The 14,466-nt window shown below is 37.4% G+C and overlaps 1 protein-coding gene across 2 annotated transcripts in view; it reads right to left on the reverse strand.

Moving 5' to 3' along the window:
• fhip1aa (FHF complex subunit HOOK interacting protein 1Aa) overlaps nt 1-14,466 on the reverse strand; it is a 58,643-nt gene that overhangs the window by 13,622 nt on the left and 30,555 nt on the right. For both annotated transcript variants that reach the window (XM_015344733.2, XM_015344732.2), the window contains 2 exons: nt 10,915-11,123; nt 7,723-8,379 (listed from right to left, as the gene is read on the reverse strand). In XM_015344733.2, coding sequence (XP_015200219.2) covers nt 7,723-8,379; nt 10,915-11,019 — 762 coding nt within the window. In that variant the 5' untranslated portion in view covers nt 11,020-11,123. The remainder of the gene's footprint in view (nt 1-7,722; nt 8,380-10,914; nt 11,124-14,466) is intronic.

A 14,466-nucleotide genomic window follows, 5' to 3' on the forward strand; every position in this document is an offset into this window, starting at 1 on the left:
TTGCTCCAACTAACATTCACATGTCAAAAACACTGTGAAGTCCCAAAGAAAGCCTTCCTCTTTCATCAAGCGGAGCACAGAAAAGAGTCTGCAGAAGAAGAAACATTCCACAAGCAGTAATAAGACTGCTTTATAATTGTATCCTAAGTATAACATGACTCATGGTGAAATGTTATAAAAAATCTTGTGATCTAATTCCTCTAGTTTCGTTTCTAGGAAAACAAAAGATAGCGCGTGGAAGCAGAAACTCCCAGAAATATTAGGAAATAAAATTTAAATGGGAAGTAAAATACTTAATCCTGAAAGATTGCTGCAGATTTAAAGAATATTTCCATGCATTTCATGAAAGCAAGTAGTCCAGTAGACTACTTTAACATGGCTTAACATTTAACACATCATACATTTTATTGTCTATCAGGTTATGATTTTTTCCTCATGTGCCACTGAAATAATATGAACTTCATATCCCAATCAGATTATCTGTATTGGTTTTGTCGTTTCAATTAAAAGAGTCAGATGTTTTTTTAAGTTTTACATTGGCATGATTGTTGGATACACAGTGTTAACATGAAAATGTTTAATTTTTATGCTGATAATATATATTATTTTCATGGCACTATTGAACTATGTGTTTTGTACATTCCATGCACATTATTTTTAAACCACAGTACAGAAAATGCATGAATTAAATCAACATCGCTAAAACATTATTTCAAAAATCATGTTCACTCTTACTTTTCCTTTTAACACTGACTCAGATGTTCTATCTACCTATGTCTCCAACTGTCCATTCTGTTACTTTTCATTACAAAGGAGTTAAATGGATTTGTAAAGCCCACACTTAAAAAGTCACTACCTGAATAGAAAATCCGAAGTTAAATTGAATGCTTGCTAAACACAGCAATCTTTCCATTTATCAGCTGTGTGAGCTGTGTTTTTGGTCATTGCAGAGAAACTTCAAAGAATGCTATAGCACACTGTCACAACAAAGGGCAAACTCAAATCTGGCACGCAAACAGGCTTTCATATGTCAGCACTAACTTGTTTAGGCTCTGGGCCATTCTTGTAGTGCAAAACCTGCCTTTATAACATAATCCCTCCCAGCAATTCAAGGCCAGCTCAAAAACTTCACCCTCACTGCCTTACAAGGAATTTTCACTTAAAGGATGTATTATTCCCTCTGGTTAATAACAGATCTAGTAGGATACTGTGCACTAATGCCCTACAGTTTGACTGACAACTCCAATTTGCCTCTTGCAGTTAAGGTCACCCCTGGTTCTGTCACAGACATCCAGTTGAGAAACACGTATGAATTATTGTAAAGCATGTTTCATCACAATAATGCCTTAAAGTGCAGGGGAATTGCTAATCTGGAACTGCAACAAATTACAGCCACATTCTCAGCCCTTCTACAAGCTGAAACCAATGCTGACAAGTGTAACTGGACGAGTACTGGATGCTGTCTATGTTTAGATTATTTTGATCAGTGTCTGTGTATGAAGTGGCAAAACATTTTTTTAGTAAATACACTGGATGAACTGATATTTTCACATGCAAGAATGACTGCCGAGCATCTTGCTATTTTAATATTCTCATTAATTTACCAGAGTTAATAATGAAATGAGAATGCAACAGTAGTTTTGTGGTGTTCCTCACAACCACCACATGCAACAATGTCACCGAGCATAATAAATAACAACTACACAGATTACACTCGGACGCAAGTAAATACTCAGGTAAAAATAAAGAAAATAGAAAGAAACAAAGGATCTGTTGATTAAAGTATTTAAAAGTAAATGTAAGTGCAGATAATCAATGTTTCACTTCAATGATGAATTTTCAGAAATGTGTATCGCTTAAACACATAGCTAATGCAATCATTATTTACTACAAAACCCTTTCCCTTGTGTCCCCATTTGACATAACTAAACTCATGCTTTAGACTCACGGAGACTGGTGTTTGCAGTTTCACCATGTAGGTAAAGAAAGCAATCTGCAATTTGTGCTGCTCAGTGTAACAATGACAAAGCAGACTAACGAAACCCCAAACCTTACAAATAAAGAAGCCTCTTGTATAATTATGAAGCAGGATTATGGATTTTCAAAATTAAGTACAATCTTAAATTGTAAATCAGCATCGTCCATCATTCATTTAAGACTTGAAGAAACAGATGTCCCACATCGGTGAAGTTTCTCAGATTTCAATAAAGGTAGGCAGCTCAAAGTGAATTTCTTTCATGAAAATAAGAGGCTGAAACAAAATTAAGTTTTGTTAGGGCACTAAATATGAATTCAGCACAGTGGTAACCTTTACAGGGACATCTTGTAAAAATGGACGGACACAGACCTTCTCTTAATTGGAGAACTCAACTGTCACCTCAACCCAAGGGAATAACAACACACAATGTAGTTAATCCCAAATCCCAAGGCATGAAAGTGTTATTCATGTTCCAATGTAAGCACCTTAAAGGTAATTACAGTCAAGCACAATCGGCCCTAACTCACACCTCACATTGAATCATTTCACAGCAACAGATACCATTTGTATAATCAACTGTTTCCAAATTACCTAATTAGTTTCCTTTGAATTAAGTTTGGTTTTCAAAAAATAATGATTGAGTTTAGCTTGTAAAATGTTTACAAAAACAAATAAATGATCCAAGTGCACAGAAATCATGAATACTCTGAAGATTGATGACAGAAATTTCGAATGCAATCTGTTTTCATATATCTGTATACACTCTAGCTGCCTCACAAGCTCTGTTCTTGTTTCTCCCTATCTGGACAAACGCAGCAATTGCAGGAAACCGTTTTAATTTTAATCCCACAATATTCAACCTCTCTATAATGTGACAGATATCTTTAAAAATGTGGACTCCAGCAAGAAAACCCTACCATCCATTTATGCACCTAGAGATGAGCGAGCATCTCTTAAATTAAGGCAAATAATAAAAAATTCCCTTCAGGATTTTAAGATGTGAGCTAGTAGAACTTAAGAACTTCAGACCCCTAGACTAAATAGTGGCAAGTATGTAAGTGGTGATTACAGAGCCTGCAGACGTTTCTTTCATTTGCCTTGACCATAACCCAAATCCAAGTTTAAATAAAATCTAAAACTTAAAGATGAAAAACATAAACTGGTATAAGACTATTTATAGTATAATATACATTTTGAAAGAAAATGAACTACCTGTTAATTCAATTTTTGCAACCTCCCTCTTTTACAAATACAATTGTTATATTCAAGTTGGGTAAATAGAAAGAATTTTATTACCATGCTGAACCCATTTATCACCAATACTTACAATTTCACCTGTTAGTTGACCAGTGCAATTCGATGTGACTGAAATCTAGTTTAAGCTGTCTGTTCGGAACCATGCTTAGAGAGGCACCCTGTTGGTTTTGTCTCTGAGTAGATGGCATTATAGCTGTTATAAGTTTTCTCAGCTTTTCTCCCTATCATTTTCACAAGTGCTCTTTCTGTACCCCAACCTTATTATTTTCTCTAATTTCTTCTTATTAGTTTCCTAAATTCCTCTACGAAACCATGGCTTGTGGTGAACATTTACAGTATAAACCATCCTCCTGTATTGACTTACTTACATTTGGTCATAATCCATGGGCAAAGAAAATATACAGTACTACTGGATTCAGCAAAACTTTTCACAAGAAAGATAATATATATTATTTTGGCAATTAACCAAAATGGTACTTAATTTTATGGCTTTGTGATAATTTATTATTTCTCTACAGTTATCAGTTATCTTCATATACCATTTGTAATTGGCTGATTACATCTCTACAGTATACAGTATAAGAAATACTTGTATAAAGTACTAAAATGATTGTGTACTTGCAAGAATACACAACTGAAAAGACTAAGATATTAACAGGGAATAATAGGATTCTGGTAATCATCTGCACGGAGATAGTGAACCAGATGTATTCCAACAAATTATTTGCTGGAAACATTGTGTTCACTTCCCCTTGTGTGTTCAGGGTACAGGACAGCACTGTAGTCTGGACATAGCCAACATGAGACTGGGCTTCACCATGAGCCAGTAGTTTTCATGGTGAGATTTCCAAAGCAACAGTGCATTATTGGCCTTAGCCTTAAGTCTGTTTGACAATCAACAGCCTGACACCTGTAGCCCATCAACTGCCTGTGAGTCCTGAGGTACATTTCTCTCCCAAACCATGACAACTTTGCCCAAGAGCATACTGCACAGAAAATGATTACTGGCTCTAAAAAGTCTTAACACCTGACAAAGTCTTAAATAAGTATGTCTGTTTTTTTTTCCTTTTCTTTCTTGACAATCAATGCCAGAATAAAGAAATGTAAAAAGAGTTTGGCGATTCAAAAAAACAGGTCTTTCTTCCTCATTTCTTGAAGTTCAGATGAGAAAATTAGTCCCACGTTATCAGTTATCAGTGACTGTGTAGATCTCACGTAATCGCAAACTATCGATTGCAAGCATCAATTGTTGTTCCAGCTACAGTGATGTTATTTAGAAAGATTTAAAGAAAAGAATAAGAGAAGCCTTTAAGTTTGCATACTTCCAAATCAAGAAAGTAAAAGAGAAAATGCAGTTAAACTGGTAGGAAAGCTAATGAGTGATTATGAATGGTGATACATTTGTGTCAAATAGGTAATTAAATACAAGGAAAAATGAATTCGGTTGGCTATCCATGTGCAGAGGCAACACCACTAAAAGGTATTGTGTATTGCCATGAATTACACAGAGACGCAATTTCTTTTCTTAAATGTACCAGTGAAAGTGCAATTACCAAACAGTAAGAATGAGGAAAGAATTAACTTTTAACCTTTAATTAGAAATTATCCAGCAATCTTCAGTGAAACGGTAAAATTGTCAAAAATGTAATATATATGGACCAATTAACTGCACTTAGGAAGTGGCATTTTTCAAGGAATACTTGGTCTTTACCCCTGCACAATATTTTTTTTGGTTTTGATGTAGCAATGGAACGGCATGTCTATTTAAAGTATAAGGCATTCAAATTGCATACCTTTCATTTATAACATTCGGGACCTGAGCTTGACTTTTACTTGTACAGTAGGTAATCTGAGGTTTAACTGCAGCTGTACTTTCTGCTTCGTAAACTTTGTCAAGATTTACTTGCCAGGTTCCACAAAGTGCAGTGCTTAGTAAGGGAAATACAAAAATAACATAATACTAATAAAAGACTAGTTTTTTTTTTAAAGAGCATAGAAAGAAATCCTTAAAGGTCAAGTACAAAAAGAAAAATTATCTTTTTGTTGGCTGTCATATCAGAAAAGCAGCTTTTTAGCAGGATGTTTAAATTGTGCTGGCGAATGCAAACAGTAATCAAAACAGCAGGCAAATATTCTTTCTGAATTGGCTCTGTGGATTTCTAATAAATGCCTGACTTTCTGAAAATGGCATGTAAACAGGATACTGAACTTCAACACCCATCCCATGAAACTGATAAGCATTTCATGATAATAAAATAACATTTTAACCACAGGAGTAAAAGGACAGTGTACTCATTTACATACTGAAGCATAATGAAAAAACAAGATACATAAGCTATATAATACCAGGTCATTGGGCACATAATGTTATTTATATTTTAATTAGTGACCAGAAAGTTATGTTAATTTGTGTGTAGTATTGGGATAATAAAATGCTAAGTTAAAGTCACGTAATTTAATTTAAAAAAATGACAGGTGGTCAGTGTTTAATGCTTGAGAGAAAACTGCCAAAATAAGTTAAGAATCTGTACAAATAGCCAAAAAAAGACTATTTTAATGAATGGAAGAACAGCAAAAGTAATGACCATACCCTGCTTTAGTAATGAAGATCACCTTTCTTTTAGAGACGCTGCTCTGAAAATGAGAAGTTCTACCTCAACATACAGTACAGCAGACTAGTCCTCAGAAACCGTGAAACTGGCTTTGTGAGGGACAGGCCACATCTGAAAAGGCAGAAGGCCACCACCACACCGGCCCAGGACAGTCAAGTCCATCAGTTCCATTCTACCATTTGTAGACTGCAGTAGCTACAACAAGAGAAGATCCAGGAAGAAATAGCTGGTGTATCATCAAGAAGTCTACAACTACCTGTCTGCATGAAAATGATCTGCATGCTCAGAGCCCACTGATGGGTAATAACCCAAGAGCCATTGTGAAAAGCCCAGCTCTCTTCAAGTGGCTTGTGAGGCCTGAGTACACAGAGATTTTATTTCATAAGGGTCTGCACTATACAAAACTAAACCTACTCTACACAACCCAACACCAGCTGTCACCATGAGTCCCTTTACAGTATATACCAAACTTGGTTTAAATTAAACCCCAGAGAGAATGTGACTTTCATCCCTTCACCAATTATCTAATTAATCAACTAATTCAGCACATTTGAAACTATAGTATTTACAGGCAATAGAGGCCTGAAGCACCCCTAGTGTCAGCTGAGCCAAAACTGCTCGGCTAACAACTGTTGTCCTGCCAGCAGAGCAAGTGGAGGAGTGTTGTATTCCTTGCTCAGTGCCATTTGACACTCGATGAGTCTAATGAAAGACCATACATAAGTATGTGTTGTGAACATTATGCCGGCGGCCACGTTTTTCCAGTCATGCCAACCCCGATCAGCCAGTCTGCAGAAGAAAGTGGCAGACCATCCCACTGCAGGCCGCCCAGAGATACAGTATGTGCACCAGCTCTGCCAGGATCGTGTTCATGCTCAGGGTGAGCTCATACCCAGTACTAACTCTGACATGTTTTCAGTGTGTAACATTTCAGACCGAAAACCTAACATAATCATCTGATCTGTATTTTTGTTCACATTCTGTGTAAACTGTGTATCTTTTAGAAATTTAAAAGATAATATACTAGTTGGTTAATTGGTTCAGATCAGATGACAGACAGATGTTGTGGAGAAACCAAGAGAACCCTTTATTCTCTTTCTGAGGTTCAAAATCAAATCTGAAAACTCCAAATGATTATTTTATCAAATATTCACCCCATGCCTAACAAGATCAGAAAGGTGATAAAAAAACTTGCATACGTTACAGTTAGATAATATTTTCAAATATAAATGCATTAATCTACAGACATAATTCTAATTTCAAAGATTACTAACAGTTCTAAACAAACCACGGTTAGTGACATTATCTCTCTGCGCAATGTTCTTGTTGTCTTCAGTGCAAAATAATCAGACCTCTCAAGAATCCAAAGACAGGTGAAATTGTTCATTGAATTTCCTTTCACTCCTCAGGACTGAATGAATACCTGTGTTTACCTAAATATCCTGATACCCCATAACAAAATCCATACCCCCCAAAAAATGTATCTTAACAGTACTTATTAATACCTTTAAGCGTCTTTTAAATAGCAATATCCTGACTTAATGATGAGCAAAATAAAAATCCACCGTATGTCATAACATGAATCAATCACTGCACTATTAACTTTGATGTAAATATCTCTCTTGCACCAAAAACTGGCTCTCCATTAGGTAATAATGTTTAAAAGGAACTTTGAAAGATTTCAATAAATCAATAATTTATTCCAACCCACAACCCAAGTAACTACAAAGGCCTAAAGGTTTTTAAATTCTACACCTTCTACGTGTGGTTTAATTAACGCCTTCACCTGAGAACATGTATACGCACACCACAATCAAACCATGAGTGGAGACACGCACACAGAGAGTCTCAAAGGGGGAGAATGGAAACACTGACCGGGCAGAAGTAGGTGTTCTCTGCAATGTGCTTGGCCACGACGTTGTTCTCAGCAGACAGGGACATGATGAAGAGCAGCGCGTCGCGGGCCTGCTGCCCCACAGTGCCCTCACGGTGAATGAAGGGAATAAGCAGTGAGAATATGAGGAAGTTGGCAGCACCTTGGTCCTCGCTGGTGTGGAAAAAGAGCTCCAGCACGGAGGGGTCCTTGGCCAGGATGGAGCAGAGCTGGTTGAGCAGAATGACCAGCTCGGCTTCCACAGCAGGGGTGGCGGCTCCAGAGCAGGAACTGAGAAGCATCATGAGGGGCCGCAGTATAGGCTTGTGGTGCAGGAGGGGCTGGCGGGACTGGCCCACCAGCATCTCGTACATCTTGAGCTGCTCAATCTTCATTTCATCCGTGAACTCGCGCCGCAGGCTCCACACAAACAGCTTCTCCATCACGTTCTCCATGACCACAAATTCCAGGATGGGCCCCATGGCGCCCTCCCGCCCACTGTCCTCCTCAATCAAAAGAAACAGCATGTGCTCCACATAGTTCTGGACTGCACTGGCCTCATCACCTGGGATGGGCATGAAACGGGTGCCCCCTCCAGAGCCCCCCAGCCCCACTCCAGTGCTACGCAGGGGGTCATGCTTCTCCAGGATCTTCACCACCTACAGGGAGAAGCACAGGTCACTTAGAACACAGGGCCAAGAAGCTGAGCAGCAGGAACAGTGTCCTGCACTTACAATCAAGTTTTGTACAATAATACAAACATGAAGGCAACTCAATGTCATATGGCAAAACCCACTTACACGATACAGATATTCCAGATCAATCACAAGACCACAGATGCTGTCAGCCGGTGTGGTATTCAAGACTGAATAACACTAAGGGCATGTTTTCCAAATTGTTTGGCACCTGTGCAAAATATGCTCCCTAATTTTAAAGGCAGTCATAAAAATCTAAAGGTGCAAATCTTATCAGACAAGGCCTTAACAGAGAAAAGAAACAATTTTTTTTAAAACTTAATATTAACATAGTTGCTTAATTTCTAATGTAGCCTATTTAAAAGTCCTGAAGACATCTTCACTGGAGCCAAAGCCTTTTAATGTTGTTACATAAATATTTTCTGCCAGTGCTATACCCTAATAAAGTACACTAGGTTCATATATATTACAAATACCAATCCTTTCTGGCAACTGAACATATCTGGCCACACAGAGATTCCTAAATACTTAAATTTACATTGCTATCACTTTCACAAAACGCGAAGAAATTCCAGTCAATGGTTTACTTATTAAACTGTGTAGCCTTCGTTCTTGTTCAAAAGTCCAGCTGGGACCCCACAACTAGCTAAGTGCCTTTAACCTACAAAACCCTACATCCAAGATACAGGATGTCATAGCAATGAGCCCACAGAAAGATGAATTTCCTACTGATAAAGACAAAGAAAATAAAAGATTACAGCAGAAAGGGATGCGAGTGAAGAGATGATAAACCACTCACTGAATATCAAATCAGAAGTATGAGTTTTGAAGATTTGTACACAAGATTGTAAAGACTTTATTTCTCTGTTCTTTCTTAAGGTGGAAGAGACTTAGGAAGATTTCTTCCATCTTAAATAATTAGGGACTAAGTGGAGACAAGATAATTATGAATGAATAGGCCTCACAGTTGGATAAAACCCTCCAAAGTGGAAGAACAATTATTCAGCAGTACTGTACATAAACACTACAAAACAGAGTGAGCCCACAGCAAAGTGCTGGCATAAACAAATAAAGATAAGGCCACAGCTGCAAGACTACCTACCAGTGTATCTACCTGAGAAAATTAATTGCTGAATCTGGTAATGAACAGGAAAGTAACAAGGACACTGTAAATATTCCCATTCACAAGTCAGACTATTATTAATGTCCTTAAAGCTTTTCTGAAGCTCCTCTGTGAAATATGAGGGGAACAACTCTTGTTACAAATAACAAGACAGCAGATTCTGTTACTTCACAAAAAAAGTTACATTTTCAGATGAAAGCATATGATTTGAATAATGAAATAATTCAAACTTTTTAGCATTAGACAAGATCACCATCACCAAAGTCTTCATAAATAAAAACGTTTCTGGATTTCAGCAGCTATTTTAAATGTTATTACCCAGCAGAACACAGAGATCTGCAATAATATTAGGAAAAGCAGAACAACCTCTAGAAATGATGGAAAAAACACACTCATAAAGAATTCTGACAAGAAGTGCATTGAATGTAATACAATGAGATCCTTTCCTGGGACAGCTTCAATGTTAGGCTGAATATACATTATCATTTCAGACATTTGTCATGCTCATACTGAATTAGCAAAAATACAGGCATTTTCTGAAGATACAGCAAAATCAAAACTTGTCTAATATTTGTTGTATAATGCAAAAGTACATGCCTTACTATTGTTATTTAACACATTTCACTAAACCATAAAATTGTAATCTTCTAGGCTTGTACTTTTTCTGTTTTTAATAAAAATAGCTTATTTTGTTTTGTTTGGCACACCATATGCTTCACTGCATGAGAAAGCATTCTGTGATCAAGTAACAATTTCTGTTTTAAATGAAAGCCTGTCTTTCCCAAATTGGGGGCGAACATAATTGGATTTACCAGCAACAGTCACCTTTCATTTTCACTCACCAATAAATGACCAAGCATGAAGGCTTGTCCTCTTACTAAATCAATCAGCTTCTGTGAAATCTTGTATGTTCTCTCATTTCGATTTATAAAGAAAAAAATATATTTCATGAACACATTTTAGTTTTATCAGCTTTTACTTTGATTTCCTTGTCTGCCAGTCCTGTGATTTCTTCCTAACCGATACATCTTTGACATGGAATACTGGAGTCCAAGTTCAATTACAAGCTCAGGCTGGATTGTCTCTTCAAGAACAAAAGCCCATGTGGGTTATAAATCTTGCCCTCAAGAACATAAAGGAAAGCAATTTAAAAAGTGTTAGCGTTCTAAGGCCAAGAGCTGTGCTGTATTACCAAACTGGATGTCCTCATTTATGTTCCAAATTCCTGCCAAAATATTTGAGAGTTTAAATGAGGACAGATGGAAATCGTCCAGCTAACTCAAGATGGCCACACATCATAACCTCCCCGTTACGCAACAGCCCATTGTCCTGCACAGGGCCGCATGACGTGGCTGAAGAGAAAGACAAGGGTTTACCTGAGCCCAGTGATTCTTAAACACAATCATGCATGTTTCAGGATCCACCCCATTCAGAGTCAGGGACTGCTTATCCTTGTTTCCACTGGCAACGGCAGAAGCCATCTTGTCCACTGTGTGTCTACTAGACCATAGTGGAGGGCAGCAGGAACTGAGGCTTTCTGCTCCGAATCACAACACTTCCAGGAACATGTCTGTCTGCTGGAGACCTGTAGAGGAACAAAACTCAGTGTCAGGAAAAGAAGGATGAAGCAAAGTATGAAGAATGAAAATAAGAAAGAGAGGGAAAAGAGGTTAGTTCCTGTTAGGCCTACAAAGTCCCCTTAATTTTTTTCCCTATCTATGACTGTTTATACTAATAAAACTACAATATAGTTAGATGGGAACCAATCCTAGCCTAGCACAGGTATCGACGACTGATTTTTTAAAAATAAACTATTAGCAGCCAACTTAATAGGGCAAACTGGATCAGATCTACTGGAAATGTTCTATACAGACACAGCATTCTAAAGGTGAAGAACATTATGAAGTGTACAGCTTACCCCTCCACTGCATTTTTTAAACTTTATATTATTTAAGGATTTTCTCAAAAAAACAATGAAGGAAAAAGACAATGGAATTCACAATGATGACAAGCAGACCCTCCCTCCTCCCCAGTACTAGCGGCAGTTAATACATCACAATACATTAACAATAATGAAAAAACATGTTTACATATTTACAGACATCGTGTACACAATGCGCCACTAAATGCAGACCATTATAGGGGGTCATACTGTATATAATCCTTGCACCTGTAGATTCCCATTGGAAATTAGAAAAATAAATAAATGATTAAAAATGGGATGGTGGTTCTGGGAAAGAGAAAATAGAAAAGGTTTTCAATCATATACTTTTGATGCAGTTGAGAAGAATTAATAGAGTTTACAAAGTCAAGGAAGTCATCCTAAGCCTTAGAGAAAACAGAGGGCTTTCTCGTCAAGCTGTAAGAGGTATTTTCACATGGTATACATGACTCTTTCTCTTTGGGCTACATTGCAACACCTAGTGGAACACTGCTTTTCCAAATAATTTAATAGTTGATCTCATTGACATCTTGATAAATCCAACTTTATTCATGCCAACTCTAGCTAACAGAGCCTCATCACCCAGTAGTGCAAGACAAAGATCCAGAAAGATGAGGGCACGAGAAAAAGTGTCTGAGCTATGTTGTGCCAGAATGTGTTAACCTGAATGTGTTAAGCTGAGGAGGACCGAAACGTGTACCTGAAGGGTACCTGTCTCTGTCACACATCTTGGGCAATGCTATGACCATTTTGAGTTCATTTTGTGGAGTCTCTCTGGAGAGAGACATATTCTGTATAAGAGATTAAATTGAAGCAAGCAATGTATAGCATAAAGAGAAATATACATATGAGTCTATAAACATCTTTTCCAATGCTCATCTTCACATCGAACGTCTAGGTCTTCTTGTCATTGTGTAGGAATCACTGTGAATTTAACATTACTTTGGGAGAGGAAACGTCTCTGTGTCCCCAGGTATAAAAGTAAGAGATTCGGAAAAGCTTTCATCCCCTTTGCAATGTCACTTCCAAACAACGTAAAATATCTCTTATGTCCTGAAACACTATTGTACTGTATTCTTTTTTGGACATGTTTGTCTATCTTTGTTGTAATTTTGTGTTGGAATCTACCTTAAAACAAATTTCCTCCAAGGAATTCATAAAATTGGAATTGAATTGATCACTGAATTATATTTTTATATGCTTTTCTCTTTGATTTTTTTCAGAAACAGTAAAGATCTGATTATTTAGGATTAAACTCTATCTTTGACACATACTCTTAAATTTAAATTGCAAGAAATGAATGAGTAAAAACAGGTTTGTAATATATGCCTTGACAATGCAGTATACAATCTAAATTCAGGTATTACTGAAGTAATATATTCACTAAAGAGACAAGAATCTACAGTGGATAAAAAAATGTTACAATTTTTGTCATGTAAGTAATTTTCACATATCTAATTACAAACTCTCCTACGTGCCCACAAAAATGGTTAAGTATATGTCCAGGGCCATTACAAATGCACTGAACACAGAGACTTCTCTTTGCATGCAGTTAGTTGCTATAGCTGAGCTGCCTGTCCTTTAATTGATATGTGGTTTCCCTGTGCTGGCTGTTTGACGTAACCGAGTCTGAAATGGTAACAAGTTAATTGTGTGGCAGGCGACAGCTCAGGGCAGGGCCTTCTGTGGCTCTGTAGGAGCTGAAGACTCAGAAAAACATAGATTTACTACAGACAAAAGCATTATCAGTCCCCAACCAGGAACAGACAGTGTCAGGGACTGATAAGGCTACACGCTCATTTAAAAATAGTGCAGTGAAAGGAACACTTTTCTTCCCAGGCCTTTGCTGTCTGCAACAGAGAAGTCTGTCACATACCTCCTTATTTTTGGAAGATTAGCATATCCTGTAACATTCTTTACAAAAATGAAATATTTATTCCATATTCCACATACTCTTGGGAAGGTACTGTACCTTATATACACATTAATGTGGCTAGGCTTAAGCATGCAGTTATATGTTGTTACAAATACATTTAAAAACTAGGGGGGTGATGTACTCTATTTTACTCTAAAAATGCTGAAAACTTCAATCAGAGGTGCTTTACTCTGACCCCAGTTAAACAGGGCTTCTGAAGAGGAACACACACTCTTGTACCTCATCCCAACTACAATAAGACAGGGTGCGGCAAAAATAATTTCTGCAATCTCCAGAAAACTTATTTTTAGGCATGAGGGTCTCCGATGGATTTTTTGGAACAGGAAAGGGTTGTTATGTCACAGCCTAATTGATTTGGCTCCTTGTTTGTCTTCGACCACTGACTCTTTTCCTGCTGTCCTGTTACATTGTTCGGTATGTTCAAGAAATCAGCTCTCTCTAACAGTGACATTCTTCTAATATCTTACTACAGATCTCATGTCCCTAATAGAGAGTAATAGAGAGTGCTGATATGGTTTAATTTTATGAAGGCAGCTGTGATTTCTTTTTATAAAAGAAAAATACTCAACAGTTTCTATTTAGATAATAAACATTCTCATCCTCGTTCAAATAATAATGATTGGGGCTACCAAGTCTCTCTACCAGTATGTGTACAACACTGGCGAAAACGGAGCACTATGGTCCAGGAGCTGCCACTTTAAGCCTGGGCCTTCTCACTAGCTGAATGGAAATGGGATTCCCAATCAAACAGCAGCATTCAGCCGACTGTGTGTCACCAGTGTTGGGTAGTACTTAGCTGGCCAGGGTTTACTCAGTTATCTTTGCAACAGTGGGTCATGGGACCAGCCAGATACCTGCGATCTCCACATACAATACCAGTACAGGGATCACAGTGGTAGAGTCATTTCTAGAGACCAGTAGAGAATTCACAATTCCAGATTAGGGATTAAATTACAATTTTATTAAAATAGAAGTGCAACAAATTTACCTTATCTTATCTAATACCACCACATAACACATTAGGACTTGAAGAGTTCTCTTCACAATCAT

Source organism: Lepisosteus oculatus, chromosome 1 (genome assembly GCF_040954835.1).
Source record: "Lepisosteus oculatus isolate fLepOcu1 chromosome 1, fLepOcu1.hap2, whole genome shotgun sequence".
Classification (NCBI taxonomy): Eukaryota; Metazoa; Chordata; class Actinopteri; order Semionotiformes; family Lepisosteidae; genus Lepisosteus; species Lepisosteus oculatus.